At 49.7% G+C, this 20,543-nt stretch overlaps 9 protein-coding genes across 9 annotated transcripts; 2 read left to right on the top strand and 7 right to left on the bottom strand.

The window, feature by feature from the left end:
- Positions 1-1,285: 1,285 nt before the first annotated feature.
- On the bottom strand, positions 1,286-2,647 carry N7473_012823 (uncharacterized protein; the record flags this gene model as incomplete). The annotated part of the gene is made up of 1 exon (XM_057158762.1): positions 1,286-2,647. The coding sequence occupies one exon, from the start codon at positions 2,645-2,647 to the stop codon at positions 1,286-1,288; it is 1,362 nt and encodes a 453-aa protein (XP_057002716.1).
- A 407-nt stretch (positions 2,648-3,054) lies between these two features.
- Positions 3,055-3,597, bottom strand: N7473_012822 (BTB/POZ domain-containing protein; the record flags this gene model as incomplete). Its single annotated transcript, XM_057158761.1, has 1 exon — positions 3,055-3,597. One exon carries the CDS (start codon positions 3,595-3,597, stop codon positions 3,055-3,057), a length of 543 nt encoding a protein of 180 aa, XP_057002715.1.
- A 1,023-nt stretch (positions 3,598-4,620) lies between these two features.
- Positions 4,621-6,433, bottom strand: N7473_012821 (putative MFS alpha-glucoside transporter; the record flags this gene model as incomplete). Its single annotated transcript, XM_057158760.1, has 4 exons — positions 4,621-4,738; positions 4,803-5,055; positions 5,105-6,135; positions 6,198-6,433. The coding sequence occupies 4 exons, from the start codon at positions 6,431-6,433 to the stop codon at positions 4,621-4,623; spliced, it is 1,638 nt and encodes a 545-aa protein (XP_057002714.1).
- A 980-nt stretch (positions 6,434-7,413) lies between these two features.
- On the bottom strand, positions 7,414-8,991 carry N7473_012820 (glycoside hydrolase family 1 protein; the record flags this gene model as incomplete). The annotated part of the gene is made up of 2 exons (XM_057158759.1): positions 7,414-7,544; positions 7,605-8,991. 2 exons carry the CDS (start codon positions 8,989-8,991, stop codon positions 7,414-7,416), a joined length of 1,518 nt encoding a protein of 505 aa, XP_057002713.1.
- Positions 8,992-9,395: 404 nt separating this feature from the next.
- N7473_012819 (alpha-L-rhamnosidase) lies at positions 9,396-11,827 on the top strand (the record flags this gene model as incomplete). Its single annotated transcript, XM_057158758.1, has 2 exons — positions 9,396-10,856; positions 10,922-11,827. The coding sequence occupies 2 exons, from the start codon at positions 9,396-9,398 to the stop codon at positions 11,825-11,827; spliced, it is 2,367 nt and encodes a 788-aa protein (XP_057002712.1).
- Positions 11,828-12,380: 553 nt separating this feature from the next.
- On the bottom strand, positions 12,381-14,237 carry N7473_012818 (uncharacterized protein; the record flags this gene model as incomplete). Its single annotated transcript, XM_057158757.1, has 1 exon — positions 12,381-14,237. The coding sequence occupies one exon, from the start codon at positions 14,235-14,237 to the stop codon at positions 12,381-12,383; it is 1,857 nt and encodes a 618-aa protein (XP_057002711.1).
- A 491-nt stretch (positions 14,238-14,728) lies between these two features.
- N7473_012817 (uncharacterized protein) lies at positions 14,729-15,427 on the bottom strand (the record flags this gene model as incomplete). Its single annotated transcript, XM_057158756.1, has 1 exon — positions 14,729-15,427. The coding sequence occupies one exon, from the start codon at positions 15,425-15,427 to the stop codon at positions 14,729-14,731; it is 699 nt and encodes a 232-aa protein (XP_057002710.1).
- Positions 15,428-16,220: 793 nt separating this feature from the next.
- N7473_012816 (ribonuclease P subunit p30 family protein) lies at positions 16,221-17,766 on the bottom strand. The gene is made up of 2 exons (XM_057158755.1): positions 17,640-17,766; positions 16,221-17,555 (listed from the first exon to the last, which is right to left on the bottom strand). The coding sequence occupies exons 1-2, from the start codon at positions 17,713-17,715 to the stop codon at positions 16,708-16,710; spliced, it is 924 nt and encodes a 307-aa protein (XP_057002709.1). The 5' UTR covers positions 17,716-17,766; the 3' UTR covers positions 16,221-16,707.
- A 386-nt stretch (positions 17,767-18,152) lies between these two features.
- N7473_012815 (casein kinase II subunit alpha/alpha') lies at positions 18,153-19,379 on the top strand (the record flags this gene model as incomplete). Its single annotated transcript, XM_057158754.1, has 4 exons — positions 18,153-18,267; positions 18,389-18,762; positions 18,813-19,232; positions 19,290-19,379. 4 exons carry the CDS (start codon positions 18,153-18,155, stop codon positions 19,377-19,379), a joined length of 999 nt encoding a protein of 332 aa, XP_057002708.1.
- Positions 19,380-20,543: the final 1,164 nt, after the last annotated feature.

The raw sequence follows: 20,543 nt of genomic DNA, 5'->3' as shown, positions 1-20,543 counted from the left end.
AAAGCGGTCAAATTTATGATAGGTTTTATGCACTGGAGAATGACCGCTACGCACCGCCGTACGGCGGTCGCGGCGCTAGGAATCTCCACTGCTGAGGCTTGCCAGAGTGAGTAGCTTTCTAATGTCCAGAATGCAATCGGCCACGATTCTTGATTGCGAGATGACTTACTGTGTTTAGGATAGTGGTTTCCGGGTCAGGGTGTTGATTAGGCATGCGTCATTCACGAACCAGGGTGAGTCCTCGGCCGCGTCTCGTCACGCGGGCTGTCGCAAATCAAGTCTTAATCCGCAGAGCTTCGGGGTACTTCCTAAGCTGATGATCATATAATGATTTTCACAAACTGTGGCAGTGTATGGGTCGTTACGAGGGAGTGGCTTTCTTGTCAGCGAGAGCACCGAGCTCGCTCGCGATCAATCTCTCACATCTCATGCCGTCATATTCTCATCAAATAGCCATGTCCATTTTTCCGACCTGAAGCCAGCATCGTAGTAAGAATCTGGGAGACACGGAGCACCTTCAATTTTGATGAGGCATTGGAACAGTTGAATAGGTCGCACACACATGTCACGAGTGGGCATGCCTAGTGATAGGTCAATGAATCGGAAATGAGGCGAGGCATCTGGTAGCGAACACATTAGACAGATCGCGATACATGGTGTGGAAACTGCTTGTGGGAGACGCAGCGTCGTGGAGGTGGAGACCGTTGTACGCTTTTCAAGGCGGTTGCGAAAGGAGTAGGAGACTGGCGCCAATTGAAGACACGACACAGTCGGCCGGAGAGACCTTGGTAGGTAACGCGTAGGAGGGAGACTTCTCCCTGTGGGGCGTGGCACATGATGGCAGGGACGGACAAGTCGAGAGGACCCGACGAGACTGTCTATGTGGCCTGAGAGGAGAGACACGCGTGTCAGTGTGCAAATAAGCAGAGGCAGCTACCTCATCCGCACTGAAGACCTGAAGTCTACCAGGGAAGGTGGTGTCGTCCTAGTGGGGCAGGTCCGACCTGTCGTTACTATCTCACTCGCACTAAGAACCTGCGGCTGGGCGATGGATGTGCCATTCAGAATTTGAGCTTGATCTCCACCGCGGAGGGCTTAACGCCGTTAAAGGAAGCCGTTTCCGAAGGACACTCGCACAAATGTTCTATATTTGACGAGACTGGTGTCCTTCCCAGGTGGCTCAGGATCTATCACGTTGAGAGTATATGTTTGGCCCTTATCGAGATATGTCACAGGACGTCTCTCAGACTGCGAAAGTTCATAGAAATCCATCATTTAAGTTTCATCACTGATCAAAGTCGTGATCAAAAGGCCAAACGGAGTCCCAATATTCCATTTCATCCCTAGAGTCAGAATGAAAATTTCGTAAAGATACACCTGCATCTTCGCATCGAAGCTTCAAGTTCTCTACTTTGTGAGCGATCTCAGTTTCGTTCAACCCGCAGTGTCTAATGCAAATGGTCCCAAGTTTCGGACAGACATTTGAATCCAGCAGGAGCTCACACTCTTCGAGCAACCACACTAGCAATTCCATATCGTGATAGAATAGGGATAGTAGTTCCAACGAAGGTGGAAGTATATCTACTAGACTTTGCGTCGGCCTTCCTTCCTCCTGTTCCACAATGCCGGTGCAGGGGGCATGTAGAGTCTTTAAGTTCGTAAAATCTGCAAATGACCCTAGGAAGAAATTCTCATTCTCTTCGGGATCGATACCATACTCGTCTTCACTGATCGAAACTGCCTGCAATGTCGTCTTGTGCAGCAAAAGGGCCTCATAAAGCCTGCGGTGGTTGGATGGCTCGTATGCTACCGTGGCCCCGCCGTGAGAGTAACGGAATGTTTTCAACGCCTTGCAGGATCTTATCCAAGTCTGAAGTCCGTCATTTGCACAAGACATTCTCAAATCAATATCGGTGACGTTTGAGCAACCAATCTCTACGGGAAGACCCCATGGATTGCGTTGATTCTCTTCCTCGGTCCACTCCCACCCGTCATAGAGCATGTGGCCGCCTAGCTTTCGCATAGCAGGGAAATTGAAAAATGGTAACATCAGTTCAGTCTCTGACCAGCCCTCCGTATCCCGGGGCGCTGCCCAGGCCTCTTCGAGATGTGGAAAGACTGGGGTCTCTGCTTTGGCAGCATCTATCAACATGCCATAAACATAGTCCGCTTGAATACTCCAGATAAAGCTGATTTTGCGCAAATTGTTCAGCCTAGGGATCATCAAGGCTAGCCAGGCATCCGTGATGCCACATTCGAGGTCCTTGATCCATGTCACTTGTCGCTTACTGTCACTGCTTGCTTCTCGGACTAGCCTCTCCATGATATCACGATCAAAATCAATATCGCTAGGATAACCATGATTGTCACAGGTTGTCTTAGTCTGCCAGGAGCACAAGTCCAGCACCTGAACTACGCTCGCGAGATCGGGGTTCCGAACTATCGTATATAAAAACTGGGACACCTGTCTAATTTCTGGTACCGGTACCCCGGGACGATAGGCGCACAGTTTGACTTCGACGAAGATGGTCCGGTGCAGTGCGGTGTAAAGTCGTCGGCATGAGCTTGCCAGATGCAGGCGATTATGTTGATTTTCCAACTGCGCGGAAATGAGGCAGAGTGTTTCAGTTGGAAGTTGAAGAAGCATGGTGGGGGATGTGAAAGATGAAAATCAACTGAATGTTAATTCAAGGGGAAAAGGACTGGATACAGTACGTTGCGAAACCGGTGCAACCGCCCCTACTCTTCGCGAGACTTTCTAGACTCATCGCCAACAAGCACTAGAACGTATTAGGAATAGCCCCGGAATATAAATTTTCCTGTACCAGTCTCGAGACTATCCGTCCGTGCCCTTCGCTACGCTGCAACCCACCCATACGCTCCCGCATATGAGTGCGCCACGCCCCCTTCATAGCCACTCGACCTTCATAGATTTTTGAATAAACCATTCAACCATGAAACAATCGAAAAACCATTTCTTCCCCATAAAGCAGAGGGCCTGGTTGCATTGGAAGTAGTCTGTCACCAGCGCCACTTTGGTCAACAATGCCAGATCTACTTGCAGTGGAATCTGATCATTGCGCCGTGTAGAATGTTCAGGGCAATGCGAACACCCTCAGGCTCGAAGCCATCGATTCTGATCTTGACATTTCCTTTCTGAGAAAGCTCCTGGTCTTCAGGCCAATTCTGACCCAGTCTTGCCTTGAAGTAGTCCGAGGACTGCGTGAGCAAGTTGGACGAAACCTTGAATCGAGTCCCCTCTCGTGTATGGCTGGGAAGGAGCGTCGTGAATGAGTCTGATGGATCATCCTTTTCTTTCACGGAGACAATAATCACGTCCCCCTTGGGATCGATGATCTCAACTTTTGGGCCAGCCATGGTGCCAGTACGTTCGATGAAGTGGGATGGAAGCTCTGATTTCACTTGAGATTTGTGAGGAGACGGTTTGCGAGACGTTGATGAACTTTCTGGACTCCGGATCAGTTCGAGAATGAAGAGGAGATTTCCGAGTCGTGCGTAGTTATTAGGCTGTTTGTAGAAGGTTGAGGGTGAAGAATCTGAGAGTCGTTTGTGACTTTGATCGATTGTAGAGTGCATGGAGAGACGGGTTATGAAGAAGAAGAGTATGATAGCACGGAAAGATCCAAAAGAAACAGCGTTCACTAGGATCTTTTTGTTTGCCGAAGTTGCAGAGACAGCACGAGCAAGCGTCGTCAAATTAGATCTTGAAGACGATACTCGACTGGGTGACGGAGTGTCCGGAGGTGGGATGTGTCAGAATGGATGAGTGAAGAGATTGTCAGAGAAAAGAGAAGAGTATAGAAAAAGAAATTCGAGCTGAATAAAATCAAGGAACTTGAGCTAGAACTATTGTGTCGATCGTGGGTAGATATGGCGCGCGTGGTATCGTGGTGGAGATGGGCATAATGCGTGCTTCTCGGGTCACATTAACAAGATTATAATTATTTGTGTATATATTATAGGGGCATGCCGGATTAAATTATCCACTTTAAGCTAACAGTCTGGGTTTAACGTGTCCATGATTCAGCGAGCTTTTTCAACGACCATCTCTTATTTCACTTAGTAATGAGAACCCTGAAATGGGTCCAGGTGTCTTGTACCAGAACAACACTTAAGGTATCAGAAGACTGTCCTCACAAAAACTGTGATCCGTGATTCCATAACCTTTGCTACCATGTATATTTCCTGCTTCATAGTTGGCGAACCGTAGCACAGGCTGTATACTGAAGCCAGCTGGGGGCCCTTATATTTCCTGTCCTTTCTAAGATTTTCGTTGCTAGCAAATTTTTGATGATTATTAAGGAGTTCTCGAATTCTCATGCTACGCAGCAGGATCTCTCCCCTCGGCGATTAGTCTTGATAAAATGCCAAGCCATATTGATTTCCATAACTATTGATACAATTACCATCCTAGCAATTCGGCAATATACTATTCTGAACGAATTATTCAACTGCTGAATACATGTATGCCTCACCAATTATCCTTCCGACGCATCATTAGCCCGTTGGTATCCAAGTCGGTGTTCAGCCTTTTGGATGCCATCGGTGACTGCCATACGCTCTTCGACCGGTGATTGAAAAAGCCTGGCCCAATCAAGCTCAGTTGCCCTCAGACTTGTTAAGCTGAACAACCCGTTGGGTAGCAGTCTCTGTCTTGTGGAATCGCCAGGGCTTGATCTTCCGCTCGAACAGCTCATCGAGCTCAGCACCAGATCGTCTGAAAATTGAAAGGTCAGCTTCACTATTTCAAAGATAGGTTTATAATTTGCTCATGGTCTCACCCGGTAGTCTCCGGAATCAGGAGCCACATGCCGGCAACGAAGGGAAGACCAAGGCCGGCGTAGAACCATCCTGTTTTCAAGTTCCAGTTCCATTTGTTGCTGTTAGTCATGTATGGAACGAGCACATTCATCACAACGCCAGCAACGCAGGTAACGGCTGCTGCGAAGCCAGCAGTATACGGCCTGAGACGCTGAGACGAAACCTCTCCAATGTATCCCCAGCCAGTCGCGCCATTGGCAGCCAAACCAGTGTCTGATAATTGAGTCAGTAGATGCGCCATCAGCGAGGAGGGGGTACTCACTCCACAGGCAAGCGAATAGGATAAAAACATAGGTTGACGCGTTAACCCGAGGACAAACTCCAACAATACCGATGGCAACGCATGATACCCAGCAAAGTGTCGTTCCCGAGCAAGCGAGTAATCTTCTGCCAACACGGTCGGCAACAAGGATTATGACAATGACTGTCGCAATTTGAATCGAGTTGGTGATAACTTTGATCTTAAAGGGATCCGCGAGTCCAGCCTGTTGGAAGAAGTATGTCCCAAATGTTCCGAAGAGACTGAGACCAATCAACTGCTGAGTGAGATTGGTCCAGCAAGAGATAACAGTACGAAGGCCGTTAGTTCCTTGGAAAATGGCATACCACTTTTCGCGTCGCTGCTCAGCTGCAACTTCACGTTCGTGCTCAACAGCCATAACCAGAACTTGGAATTGGCGCTCCAGGTCATAATTGGGCACTCCGCGGTTGAGCCTGAGAAGGTGCTTCTTTGCTTGATCATACTTCCCGGCATTGACGCACCAGGCTGGAGATTCCGGAACAAAAACGTAGATCAGAATCATGAGGCCGATCTGTGCCCACTGGGTATAGATTGGTGTTAAATAGTTTGTCGGATCATCTTTGGACAGATGCTGAAGAGCGACTTGAGCAAAGAAGGAACCTAGCGTCCACCAGAAGCTGTAGCACATCAACAAGCCACCGCGGATGCGAGTAGGCGCGACCTCGGAGATATATGTTGGGACAGTCGATTGCAGGCATCCGACTCCTATTCCCGCGAGGAGCTTAGCTACCAGCCAACCTGGCCACGATCTCGCAAGGCACTCGGCAATCACGCTTGCCACCAGGATGACCCAATAGGTGTACATGGCAATCTTTCTTCCATACCGACTGGAAAGGAATGGCAAAGTAGTCATCCCGATGATCTGACCACAGGACATGATCGAACTCCAGCCACTGAGGATGGGCGATTCAAGTGCAGGCTTTCCATTTTTCCCGACACTGGTGGCAAAGCGGGCGACAAATCCGGTATTGGCAATAATGCTGGCATTGATTCTAGGGAACAAAATACAGTCAGAGAAAGGCGGGCGAAACTCGTTCTTTGGAACTTCACATACCCGATTTGGTAACCATCGGTCGCCGCACTGAAGGCCATCGCAAAGCACACAAGGGTGCAAAGCTTGAAAGTTTTGATAGTCTCTAGAGCGCCTAGGTGTTCATACCCAGTGATCACTTGGCCCTTTGTCGCCGCGACGAAGGTCGGATCAGACTTCTCGAGTCCATCCTCCGGGGCGTTCTCAATCTCTCTTGCAGACGGGTTCGACTCAGTTACAAGCCTCTTTGGGGACTCCATTTCGAAGGACGAATATCACATGAAATAGAACAATCTTGAAGTATACAAAAGGGAAGAGCTTGATGAGCGTATTATAAATTTAAAGCTTGCCGGCTTCTGAAGCGTCAAGTCGGCTGTCGCATGACCCAACAAAGAGCAACAGCCGCACATGAGACTCGGCCCTCATTATACCGAGAGAAGCTCAGTGAAGACAAATACGCGAGTCTTTCTGTCAATAGTTGATGCTCACCATATTTGTCCATGGTAGATGTGGGTACTCTGGGGTTCGGTAGTGCCAGAACAATTACCAACCCCGCCGTCATTTCGCTCCACCGAGATCCCCGCAACTTCCCCAGAAGCTAATTTCCTTGGCGAAGTCGAGCAATTGGCTGATAAGTACAATAACCGACGCTGGTTCTGCCTATGTGCCTAGCATCAAGAGGCGTCAAACCGGGGCCAACTGTGGGGCTGTCAGGTTGTCGAATCGCTGTCATTTTGTACTCGATTGCCGGATTGATACCCGATTCATTTGCCGATGGTTTCTCTAAACACGAATCACATGGAGAGGAGATCATAGTTGATTGAAGAGGACCTAGAGCCAGAGCTGCTGGTTAGTACACCCGTCAGGACCCTTCCTTCGTAAACTATACCTAAGTAGGGAAGGTTCGCGGTGTGGTAGTTTGTGGCCCCGCCAGGCTAAGCTATATTGGGGCTAGTCTCATAAGCATAGGACGACCGTGATCTAGTGTTTTCTCAGGTTCAGGCAAATGAAGTTCTTTCTGACTTTCCTGACATCCCCACGGTGTAGTGTCTTGTCAAAGCTTTCTAGATTTTGGCCTTCTATCCGTTATTTTACAACCTATTTTAGTGTACTTGGTGGAAATCATATGCAAGCGATCATAGTCACGGTTTAGAAATATTGAATATTGAGATGCACGCAATTGACAAAAGCTCGAGGCTACCATTTATGTTTCGAAGAATTCTCCAACTATTCAACTATTCTAATATTGCCCTCTGCGGCGTGCTTTGAACGATTTCTCCAAGTATGATGCGGACTTTTTAGGAGTTCGCCTCAGAGTCTCGTAATTCACATGTGTGATACCGTAGCGCGGACCATACCCAGCAGACCATTCTAAGAACCAATTAGTTGGGGAAAAATAAAGTACTATGAGTAATGAGGTGTAGTACGTACCGAAATTGTCCATGAGACTCCACGCGCAATACCCTTGAACCACGACACCATCTTCATGAATGGCCCGGGAAATTGCATCGAGATAGAGTCCGAAATACCGAATCCGAAAAGTATCGTTGACTGCTTCATTCAGTGTCATTTGACTTTCACCAGGGCAGGGACAGCCATTCTCGGTGATGATGATTGGCAAGTGGTATCGATCCCAGACCCAGTTCATAAGCTTTCGGAACCCATCAGGCGCGACACGAAGCCAGGCCATGCCCGACACGGGTCCAAGGGACTTTCCTTCGCTGTTGGTTGCTAGCTCCTCCACGTTCCCCGTGCAATCATCCTCGGTTGGTGGGCCCGGAAGGGCACGGGCGAATTTAGTGGAGTAGTGATTCATCCCGTAATAGGCATTGGATGGCGCAGTCTTGCGGAGAAGGGTCATCTCCTCGGTGGTGAACTCAGGTAGTCGAGACCCCATTTGAGCCCGCATTTGGGCGGGGTAATTCTTTCCCAAGAAGATGGGGTCCCCAAACCAGCCAATATAGAATTCCAGTCTGCGTTGGGCCGCAGCTTTGTGCTCCTCGCTAGCTGCGTCCCATGGCTCATAGAAGTGACCATTCAGCACGATGGAGATAACCCCATTTTGAGAAGGTTGAAACTCTGTCGCGTACATATCCACAACGGCCGCGTGGGACAGAATGATAGTATGTCCGACACGCCATGGCTCTATTCGTGAATCATGTCCAGCGGCGGCGCTGTGACCGGGAGCAAGGACACCGCTGTGATGACCAAAAATTGAGATAATGTACGGCTCGTTGAACGTACACCATTTCTTGACGCGATCACCAAACCGAGAGAAACACAACCTGGCAAAGCTCTCAAAGTCTGCCTTAAACTCGGCTGTGTTCAAGAATGCTCCATAGCGGTCATAGAGCTCTTGTGGCACATCCCAATGGTATAAGGTAACGATAGGCTCGATATTGCGGGCCAAAAGACCATCGATCAGTCTTCCGTAGAATGCAATGCCATTTTCGTTGATAGGGTCATTTCGTCCACCCAGTGGGATAACACGAGACCAGGCAATGGAGAAACGGTAGACGTCGACATCGTACGAGGCCATCAAGTCCAAATCTTCAAGCATGCGAGTATAGTGATCACAGGCCACATCACCATTCTCATCATTGGTTCGTGATGGCTCAAGATGACTAAAGGTATCCCAAATAGATTTTCCTTTGCCATCTTGAGCAGCACCACCCTCGATCTGGTAAGCAGCAGTAGCTGTTCCCCAGAAGAAATCAGCAGGAAGAGGCAATTCTTCCACATGGCGAGGCTCGACCGCCCATTCTTCCTGGTCAGCACGAAGAACATTGTCCCCGGCCTGGAACATGTTGACGTTCATGATGAGAAGCTTGACCTGAGGAGTCCAAGTCACGGCGTGGCGTTTTTGTAGCTGCGATTTCAGCCAAAAGCTCTCCGGGTAAAAAGACAAACTAATGAAGGCAGGAAGGTCGGCTATTGAGCGGAACATACGGCATATGATGCGCTAATTCAATATTGATCTCGGGGCAATCCATGCCTGCAATTGCCAATTTTCGCGCATAGCTTTGCCGGCTCGGTGCCTCATCCTACCGAAGCTAATGCCTTCACAGCCGCGGCATTATGTGCAGTCTCGTAAGCCACAAACCTACAACTCCTCAAAACGCTATGACCCAAAGCGACCATAGACACTATACCTTCGACGAACAGAAACGACTGAACTTTTCGCACACTACTATGACCTCAGTCGAATCCATCGGTCCCAATATGGATAAGCAGAATTGGCACTGTGATCGAATTACCGCGCCATGGGCCCCGAACACGCCTGGTCCAGATACCGAATGGCTTTTCCGCAAGGAGTTTGAGGTGAAGCCTTTCGTTCAAGCCAAACTCGCTATCACTGCTCAAGGTGTATACGAGGCGGAGATCAATGGCCACCGTGTGGGCGACCATTTCATGGCCCCAGGATGGACATCTTATGATAGAAGACTCCAATACCAGACTTTTGACGTTACGGTTATGCTGCTGAACGGTCGCAACTGTATTGGTGTTCGCGTCGCTGAAGGCTGGTTTTGCGGACGTATTGGCTTTGAAGGTGGCCACCGAAATATTTGGGGACCTCATCCAGCATTGATGGCCCAGCTCGAAATTTATTACGCCGACGACACCGTTCAAATCATACCAACCGACGGCACCTGGGCTGTTCAAAGAGGCCCTATTCAATTGGCAGAAATATATAATGGGGAAAAATACGATGCAACTCTCGAGGTCCCATATTGGTCGACCATTGTGCCCGAAGGAGCTGCCGATTTTGCTTACACTGGACAGCCTGCTCTATGCATGCCACCCCTACCTGATGCACTCAAATTGACACCGGGGTTTGGTGAGCCTGTGAGGCGGATTGAGATTATTCAACCAGTTCAATACCTTGTTTCTCCAACTGGAAAATCTATTCTTGATTTTGGTCAAAACTTGGTGGGATATGTCAGGCTGAAGAATATCAAGGGTCTTCGCGGTCGCAAAATTATTCTTTCCCACGCGGAGGTTCTTGAAAAGCAGGAGCTTTGCGTCAGACCTCTTCGTCAATGTGACGCTGTTGATCAATATATCCTTAAGGGAGACCAGAGCGGCGAGATGTACGAGCCTCGTTTTACCTTCCACGGATTTCGTTATGCTCAAGTCGATGGGTGGACTAGCGACTCCGAATTGATCGACTCGGTCGAGGCAGTTATGTGCCATTCAGATATAAAAGATGTCGGCTCATTCGCATGTTCGGATAAATTGATCAATCAACTATACCAGAACATTCGCTGGGGAATGAAGGGCAATTTCCTTTCGGTGCCAACTGACTGTCCTCAGCGCGATGAGCGTCTTGGTTGGTCCGGAGACCTGGCACTGTTTGCTCCAACGGCAGTACTGTTGTTTGACTGCTATGACTTTCTTAAGAATTGGCTTGTCGATGTGTGGTATGATCAGCAGACACTTGACGGTGTCCCTGCCATGGTCACACCCAATGCAACACTCCCAGACCCTGTCTGGTGTCGTCGGAAGCCTTGTGCAATCTGGCATGATGTCACTATCCTTGCACCGTGGGCGCTGTATGAGGAGACTGGGAAGTTGGAAATTCTAGAACAGCAATATGAGAGCATGACGACCTGGATGAAGAAACTGCCTAGGAATAAGGAAGTTTGCACTCACCTTTGGGATACCAGTATTTTCCAGCTTGGGGTAAGAGATTCTCGACTTCAAGTTCCTCTCCTTTTATGATTGCTGGTATTGATAATAAGCTCTAGGACTGGCTCGATCCAGATGCTCCACCCAACGCACCCTGGAAAGGCAAGACAGACGCACAGCTGGTAGCCAACGCGTTCTTAATCCACAGTCTAGAACTCATGGCTCGAATCACAGATCTCCTTCACAAGAACGAAGAGAAACTCGAATTCGAGAGAGAGTTCGAAGCTGCCAAGAAGCAGTTCCAGGAGGAATACGTGACCTCGAACGGCCGCCTTGTATCCGACAGCCAGGCAGCTTATGCCATCGCGGTATGCTTCGGTCTGCTTACACCCGCACAACAAGAACGAGCCGGAAACCGCCTTGTCTATCTAGTACGAAAGAACAACTTTCGAATTGGGACCGGTTTCGCTGGAACCCCGTTCTTGTGTGAAGCGCTTGCCTTAACAGGTCATATTCAAGTGGCTTATGCGATGCTCCTCGAAAAGGGCTGTCCTTCATGGTTGTATCCGGTCACCATGGGCGCTACTACCGTCTGGGAGCGGTGGGATAGTATGCTGCCCGATGGTTCAATCAATCCTGGTGAAATGACTTCCTTCAATCATTATGCGCTTGGGTCAATCGCGAAGTTCTTGTATGAGAGATTAGCAGGTTTGCAAAGACTCAAGCCTGGGTGGAAGAAATGTCGCATTGCCCCTTGCATTGGTGCAGAACTCTCGGAGGCCTCTGCTTCACATGAAAGTCCTCTGGGTCGCGTGTCTTGTTCATGGAAGACTACTGAGTCCGGTGAGAAGCAAAGCCATCTAGAGGTCAAAGTTAGAGTTCCACCGGGTGTGACCTGTGAGATTATCCTGCCAGAGGGATCGGGGGAGTTGCAGAAGACTGTTGGCCAAGGAGAATGGACATTTGAGACTGTCTTTATGCGCGATTACGAGTGGCCTGTGAAGGCTTTGCCTCCTAAGACTTGATCCGAGGAGAAAATTTAGCTTTGCAAGTTTTTAGTCTGTTTTCAATTTATCGCTTTAGCTCAATTACAATCAAGGCCTTTGCACCTTTTTCAAGGACCCTGCCTGTGCGATATAATCTGTTCCTGGACGCCCTTTTAATCTTCCTTTAAACCCTGTGTCTCAAGATTCTTTAGTTGGTCAAGGAGGCGTAAAGAGCGAGCGATTTTGAATAACAAAGTGGCCAGGGTAACAGCAAAGCTATCTCTTGAGAGTTTCGTGCCTCATCCTGTTAGCGTACAGGCATCTGGTGTATATTTTGATTGACCATGCTGTATGACTTCGATAGGGGAATACTTGAGCGCGCACTTTTAGCCGTTTGCAAATTGAATCATCTGTAACGAAATTTATAGTGAAAGAATTGAAACGTCATTGACGGTAAAGCTAATCTAGCTGTTCATCGAGCAGTATCCCAAAGTCTCCGACCATTCCTAACGTGTAGACACATGCAGCCTTATTGTCCAAAGCGATGTTCTTAAATAAAGTCTCGAGTCTCCTCGGGCAGACGCTAAAATCATCACGCACCATTGAGTGGCTGATAATAGGTCACGCCATTCACAGTCGTAGTCAGAGTTCCATTGGCCTCAAAAATATTGTCCATCGCATCAATTGTCAAATGGAATCCATCAGGCCCAGTCTTCTTGACAGCGTTCACAGCGCCGGTCTGTGCTATATCGGAGACCCAGTCCAACTGACTGAGCCAAGGATTCGAGGCAGTCAAGGTCAGAGTAACAGATTCATAGCCATTGATAAAGTGCTGTGCATCATCAGAGTAATTGGTGTAGTTGACGGATACAGTCTTGAAGCTGCCGAAGAGCGGGTCCCTAGTCAGGCTGGCTTTTGCGAGGCCGCTAGCCTTGCCGTAGAGAGTGTAGTTTCCCGCAGGTAAAGAATAAGACGTAGGAAGAGTTGAGTTAGGTGGGAACGAAGTCGCCCAGGGAATATAATCAGGTGCAGTAAAAATAGGGGCGGGGGTCGTGGGTTTGCGACTGGAAAGTCGTGCTAACATCAATCGGTAGGTTCGACCTCCTTGGGCAGTCGAGACTGGGCAGGGCAGTGGGTTGACACCCCCACAGGCAGGTGAGGTTACCAAGGTCTGCCAATAGACAATACGGGTTCCATCGGGAGAAAAGGCCGGGTCTGCTCTGCCATTCCAGTTCGGGTCGTTGACGCTGCCATTGCTTCCATCACCAGCATAGTTGACCTGTTGACCAAAGTAGTCACCCCGATCACCATAGCGATCGATCAAAATTGGTTGGAAGAAGCGGCGTGCACCGTTATTGCGAGTCGATGAAGCAGCGGTGACGGTGACTAGGTCAATCAATGGAGGAATATACCGCTCTCCGGCCATCCACATCTGTCGATTGGAGCCTCGAGTATCCATGGTGACAAACCACTGATTGTCATGAGAGAAAGCGATGGGATCCGCATATTCTGGGTGGCTGGTGAGACGGCGAACGGCACCGGTGATGATATGCACTGCAAAAAGATCAATGTTGTTTGCTTCGCGTGTTGATCCAATGTACAGAATTTCGTCCCCAGAACCACTGAATCCGCGAAGCTCACCAACGGTAATGGCCTCGTCATGTATCTTCAATTCCGTGCCCTGGGCCATGATAGGCGCGGTGCCGTTTGGATGAACAAGGAGGTTGACATTAACAAGATCGTATCTTGGAACAAGAAGGGTCCCATCAGTTGGATTCTGACGGAACTGCAGTTGGCCATAATAAGCGAACTGGCCACCAGTTGTAAATGAGCTCCAACCCATATGAATACCGTCAGGGTGGAGACGCATTTCCCGTGGACTACCCGACTTGTTGGTGCCTGTTGGCCAGTAAATTGGATAAATATGTGTCTTATTTGGCGTGCACTCGTCGCTGGCCAGGGGAATACCACTGCAGTCCAGAATATTGTGTCCCCAGAGAGCCTGTCGGGAATTTCGAGCCACATGAGGATAGTCTCGCTGTGGGTCGAGGCCGCGAGCTCTCTGTGAGAGAACACCACAGCTCAGGCATTTCCATGGGTCGCCATTGGGAAACTTTGTACCGTCCGCTTTGACAAGGATGATATGTTCTCCGACATATATGCTGGCCGGATCTGGTGCCGCTGGGGCACCAACAAACTCGACATTGACGACCACATGTTTCCCATCGGGTGCGAAGTCGCCTGCCTGGAAGGACTCTGATATCTGTCCAATGCAGCCGGTCCGGTGGGGGTTTATGGAGGCCGTGCACGCGCCCGTGCTGTTGCTTGGTGCAACCGGAGGTAGAGGAAGTTCAACAACGTCAATCGGCTCTGGTTGAGGAGTTGCTGGTATAGTTGACGCCATGGCAAGCGCAAGCGTGCCTGCGATGGCAGAGAAAGTCCAACGCATGTTGGACATGAAAAGAAAAATTGAAAAAACTCTTGATCTTTAAGACTTGGTTGAAAATGATCCATCCTGTGGTGGGAGAATGTAGCTGGCTTATAACCAAACGTGCCGATCCTCCTGGGATGTAACAATACACTATGGCATGTTATACGAACACGAGTCGAATCTGCGTATAGTTCCAAGGTTTGCAGGTCGGCAAAATGTGGGGAAAGGGACTTATCCCGATTCGTCTCAGAACGCGGAGAATGAAGACATTGCCGCCTAAGAGTCAGAATTGTCAGAAAAACACGGTAAAAGAGGCTTTTGCCTGAGTTCCGAAGTCAAATGCGCTCGGTGCCAGTTATACCGAGTCATCAGGTCGGCTTTTGATCATCGAAAACCAAGAACAACTCGTTGTTCTGTGGTGGAATTGGGGTTGGCTAGGATCCGCACGCTGATGCCCCACTGTTTCGAAAACTATACCGAAGGAGGTAAGAAGAACGAGGATCTGCCTGTCACACATCGGCCTTCTCATTGACAACGGCTAAAGGCCAGGCAATTCCCGATCGTGTAGAATCATCCAAATGTGCCGCGGCAACAATGACCAAGAATTTGCCCCAGCCTTCCATCCACCACGCACTGGTCAGAATATGGAGAACAGCCCCATAGTGAGCGAGTGTAACCAACGACCTTGGCTCGAGTTGCTGCATAAGATCCAAATACTCTGGATCTATTATAGCAGGCCAAGCGAGAACGGTAGCTTCATTGTTGCTAGTGATGGAAGAATCACATAGATCCAGAAGGTGCTGATTGGAGCGATCTAACACTGCCCGCAGGCTACTCGGAGGATGAGAGGAGCGGTGATCACCTGCTTGCTGATTGATGAGCGATTCAAGTCGAGAACGCACTCCATAGACATGGCTTGAGCGCATAGCTCGTCGCTCACATGTAGCAAATTTTAGTAGAGGCCGCATATCACCCCGCTCGATCCACTCTCGTGCCTTTTCCACAATTGAAGCTGTCCCACGGACTAATTTGAAAACTTCCATAACTTCGCCCATATGCATCGAGGAAGGTTCGGTTTTGAGGCCTTGGGAGGCGAATGAGAAGCCGGAAATGAGAAATGAACAGGCAAACAGACTCTGGCAGTTTTGAGGGGTCACATCACTGAGAAGTGGTACAAAGAGTGATAATGCTTGGCTGTAGTGTCGCATTGCGATATCTGTATATGTCTGTCGGCGAGGTCCGGAGCATTGCTGGGAAAGATGGAGTGCTGAGAGCCCCAGTATACCATGCATGACAAACGGGTGGCTCAATCCCTCCTTGGGGACTTGACTTCGGAGAACTTCACTTAAAGCCTCATTCTCGGTCAGCGACACGGCCGTCGCTGTATGCCAATGATGGAGAAGTTCAAGTTCGACTAGTGGAAGTCCGGTGTGAATCTCGTCTCTTGGTAGTTGATTGTTCTCGCCAAAACTGCCATGACGAGGATGACTTTGCTGGTAGCTATCGAAAGTACATGGAAGTCCCTTTTTGTGGCAGGATCCACAAATAGGCCGAAATTCGTCGCATTTGATTCGACGCTGCTTGCACAGGGAACAGCCGTGATGAGATTTTTTATGCGAGCGTCGCAATGGCATGGTTACAGGGGTAGACTTGGGGAAGCTGGGCTGAGAAGCGCGTTAGTATGTCATTTATCTTCCAAGCTGGGGTCTAACCTCAGGTAACTACCTCGGGCTGGGCCGTGGAAAACCAATGAGTCAGCAAAACTTGCCCGCTCAGGTTCTCCGTAGGCCCCTAGGCCTCGATTTCCAATTGAGATATTATTCCTTTACAACAAGTCGGCTTTACAAATGATGGGGGAAAAAGCACAGTACAGAGAGACTCGGCGGGAAGCTCCATGGTAGCGACAGTGGGAGGGCGATATGAAGGATAAAGCGCAAGCAGCACGGCAGCACGCAAGAAGTCAGGGAACATGAAGAGGAGTAATGATAGACTTTGTAGAGTGTCAAGATTGGGTATTGATGCTATGAAACATGAAATTGCTAGATCGAGCAAATCAATTCGTCACTGCGACGAAGAACTGTTACCTGCCAGAGAAACCTGGAATGGTAGAGGAGCATTGTTGCGTATTCTGCACAAAGCCCTCATCACAGACCTCATGGTCATTCAGGTCAAGCCGTGAATTCCTCCTAGGTGTCATTTAGAGGGCGAGGTCGACTCATGGGGCTGTACCAAAGACAGCTGAGTTCGTCAGGCCATGACTATCGGGTAGCAGTTGAAGGTGGCAAAATATTTCCGCTTCCTCGTGCCAACCATCCAGCTGAGCTAGGATCATCGGCCGGTCTGCAGAATGCAGACGCTTTGGGATGATGCAAGAAGCGGTTGGGGCTGATCTGCTTCAATGCAGAAGTAAACCGCCCAGCCCATGGTTCCCACATTAGCGGGATATTGGAAATACCAATAGGGATGAAATAGAGAAGTCCATGGCTCTTCAGCTCGCATCTTCTCCTTGTGGTTCTAATCTAGCTTTTTTCGCTCTTCGCTTCATCTCCCGCTTTGATAGAGGCTTCTCAGGTTCCACGGCGGCCTCGGAGCCGAGAGAGGCTTTTCTCTTCAAGGTATCAGTATTAACTTCCGACTCTGCGGAAGTGGCTGCTTTCTTTTGGCCCTTCTGCTTCGAGGTCGTCTTCTCGGACGTTACTTTCTCTCCGCCATGGACGATATCGACGATCCCGCGCCAGCTCGTACGCTTAAGCTTGGCCAAGGCTGTGACCTTTCGGGCTTCTTCACAAATTGCCTCCTTGCCGCGCTCTTGTGATAATCCCCAGACACAGGTCAAGTTGATCACATCCCATGGAGCCCGCAAGCTCAGTGCGCGCCTGGCCTCGCTTGATACGATGATGCCTCGTCCTCCCCTGGTAGCTCTGATCAATGACATTGCATTGCCGATCAAATTCCGGCGCGCATCCAGCCCACTGCCTGTGACTCCCGGGCCATAGCAGATCTCCAAACGAATACCACGTGATATAGCAGCCGACAGCATTTTGAATTTAAAGTGGAATGGAAGTCGCACAGAAAGATCGAGTGATATCACGTCACACTCCAGATTGGTGCAAGCATTGAGAAGAGTTTTCTCATTTGTCGGGCGAAGAGCAACGATGTCATAGGCTTGTGACAAGGTGTTGAGCCGCTGGTTTTGCGCGGGATCGGAGAGAGTAAGGTTGAGACGGGTGAGCAACTGGAGGGACTTGGGCGCATTCGATGGGAGAGGCGGTGGAGTGAGGCTTGGAGGAAGCTTGCCTGTGATTGTTTGGGACAAGGCGACAGTGGTGTAACCCACTGCGGTCAGGTCAGTACCTCATGTGGTCCGCAAGCTTTAAATATGTTTGGAGCGGGTGCCAAGGTCAGGGCAGTATGACTTACGTTCAGCCAGGAAGTTTAGGGTATGGGGTGCCTCGGGATCATCTGGACTGTAGGGGACATTCAAATCGTAAAACATGGTGCCGTTTAAAAAGGGGCCAGGGGACACACTGGGGCGGTTCCTGCGTCCGTTGAGAAATCAAGAAACTTGAGAAACACCGCGGGTCACGACCTATCCGAAAGAGGCAACTAGAAAATCCTACGGAACAACATATCCCCGAGCCACTCGCAGTCTAGCCGTGTTGGGCCTGCTCTCCACAAGCAAGTCCCGTGACAAGGCGGAACAGATCTCGCTCGCATCATATTATCACCCCTCCAAAACCCCATTGCATCAGGACGATCGATAGCACAGCTGAGTTCGAGCTGGCGACTTGCTGGGCCTGCTGCTGCTGTTGTCTTCTTCCTGTGTCAACGACCCTCGACGCCCCCATCTCCCGTTACTAGGCTACACCCCCGCGTAACCCCGCCGCATCTGATTTCTATTGTGGGCGGATTCGGAAGCCGTCTGCAATCACCATGGCGCGCGTCTACGCCGATGTCAACGAGCACATGCCACGATCCTACTGGGACTATGACAGTGTGAACATTTCCTGGGGTGTCCTTGAGAACTACGAGATCGTTCGCAAGATTGGTACGTAACGTTCTGATTGGAGGTCATCCGACCCGGGATGGTGGTGTTATCACCTGCCATTCTGTCTGGGGTGTGGGGACAAGCTCCAGCCTGACCGTTTGCTGACACTATTCCTTTTCAGGTCGAGGCAAGTACTCTGAGGTGTTCGAAGGCATCAACGTCGTCAACTACCAGAAATGCGTTATCAAGGTCCTCAAGCCCGTGAAGAAGAAGAAGATCAAGCGAGAGATCAAGATTCTCCAGAATCTTGCTGGCGGCCCCAACGTCGTAGCTCTGCTCGACGTTGTTAGGGACAACCAGAGCAAGACTCCCAGCTTGGTCTTTGAGGCAGTCAACAACACTGATTTCCGGACCTTGTACCCTCGCTTCACGGACTATGATGTCCGCTTCTACGTTTATGAGCTCCTTAAGGCGTTGGACTTCTGTCACAGCAAGGGTATCATGCACCGAGATGTGAAGCCCCACAATGTCATGATCGATCATGAGAAGCGCAAGGTAGGTAAATTTTAATCCCCACCAATGATAAAGATTCTAACATGCTATAGCTGCGACTGATCGACTGGGGTCTTGCCGAGTTCTACCACAAGGGCACTGAATACAACGTCCGAGTCGCTTCTCGGTACTTCAAGGGCCCCGAGCTGCTTGTCGATTTTCAGGAGTACGACTACTCCCTCGATATGTGGTCACTGGGTGCCATGTTTGCTTCCATGATTTTCCGCAAGGAGCCCTTCTTCCATGGCAACAGCAACTCTGACCAACTGGTCAAGATTGCCAAGGTTCTGGGAACAGAAGAGCTGTTTGAATACCTGGACAAGTACGACATTGAGCTCGACCCGCAGTACGACGATATCCTCTCGCGCTTCCCTCGCAAGCCATGGCACTCGTTTGTCACGGCCGAGAACCAGCGCTTTGTCAGCGATGAAGCTATTGACTTCCTTGATAAGCTGCTTCGTTATGACCATGCCGTATGCTATTCCTGTTTCCATCAACATCGGACGAAATACTAAACAAACATTTCATAGGAACGCCTGACTGCTCAAGAGGCCATGGCTCACGCCTACTTTGATCCCGTCCGCGCCGATTCTCTGAACAACGCGGCTGCACAGTCCTGATCCGCGTCGGCCACGAACAACCTCGACCCTTTTTTTTATCTTCCTTGCAGTTCCTACCAGCACTTCTCCCACCCCCTTCTCCCCTACCATCCTATCTACAGAATTATCGCCCGGTATCACAAGCCACCTTTCGTGTCTGAGTTGGACATTTGCCGTTTTCAGCGGCTTGCGGTCAAGGAAAGAACAAAGAGAATCTCGATGCCACCTCTTCCCAATGTTTTCTCCGGGCTTTCCTCTCGGCGGAAGAGGGGCGATGAATGATCGAATTCCGAACGGAGACGACGTTGATGACAAGACATGACATCTAATCTTCTTGGGCTGCCCAGCCCTGTATCGCCTCGGTTCTACGGGCGTCTTAGTGAGCGCAATCAAATCAGTTGTCCCCTTAAAGTGGGAGGAACATCCTTTCCCTACGCTTCCGCTTCCTTAATTGTACAGCGTCGGTTTCTTCCGTCCTCGCCAATTCTTTCCCCTTTGCCACTCCATCATCCCTTGCTCTGGTGTTATGGATTTTCTTTCCCCTTCCCTGTTTTCATCTGGTTTTGCCTTTCGCCGTTTCTGCTTTCCTTGGTTCTTACTTGCGGCTATTTCTAGCTTAACATGCACATTCAATGGAGTGATGGTATTGGGGAGGTACTGATGATTGGCGACCATACTATGAGGGGTTTCCGAAGACACAATGCATTGCCAGTTCACTTTTCATGACTTTCTTTCCGGTATTTACATTGATGTGCAGATCTGCTGCTGTTGTAGATGTCTCGTTAGTCCTCGCCGACTATCACCTTATCGTTCGCTGATCGGATCGCCCGTTGGCACCAGCGCCATCACGTGAGTCCAATTTCGATAGCTTGTAGCAGCAACTGGAGACCGAACAAAACATAAGAAAAGGGCAAAATCAACAACTATAAACCCGTTTACCAATTTCAAGGGGGTGCATGATTCTAGAGAAAGCCACACTTGCATCTGCCAACCCCAGCGTCGCGTGGTCCCCACCGATCCTCACTTGGGCCCCGCTCGCTCATTCGTCGTGGGAAATTTAATCTGCCCGCATTCGCACAACCACCCCTCCTTGTCGCATCTCCATCCCCTCAAGATACTTATCAGGCGATTCGTGGCGCGATCGGCGCCTTGGAGATTCCCTCCGAAATATCGATCATTCTCCAG

This window comes from Penicillium subrubescens (assembly GCF_028828155.1).
Source record: "Penicillium subrubescens strain IBT 31985 chromosome Unknown utg000011l_segment0_segment0, whole genome shotgun sequence".
NCBI classification, from domain to species: Eukaryota; Fungi; Ascomycota; class Eurotiomycetes; order Eurotiales; family Aspergillaceae; genus Penicillium; species Penicillium subrubescens.
The sequence above is the reverse complement of the archived record's forward strand: the minus strand, read 5'-3'. Positions and strand labels throughout refer to the sequence as shown.

Bases quoted from the DNA above. Each gene is read 5' to 3' on its own strand.
- N7473_012816 (XM_057158755.1), bottom strand. From the start codon at position 17,715: ATGTTTTACGATTTGAATGTCCCCTACAGTCCAGATGATCCCGAGGCA. The intron at 17,556-17,639 runs GTAAGTCATACT...ACCTGACCGCAG, and splicing joins CCTAAACTTCCTGGCTGAAC to TGGGTTACACCACTGTCGCC.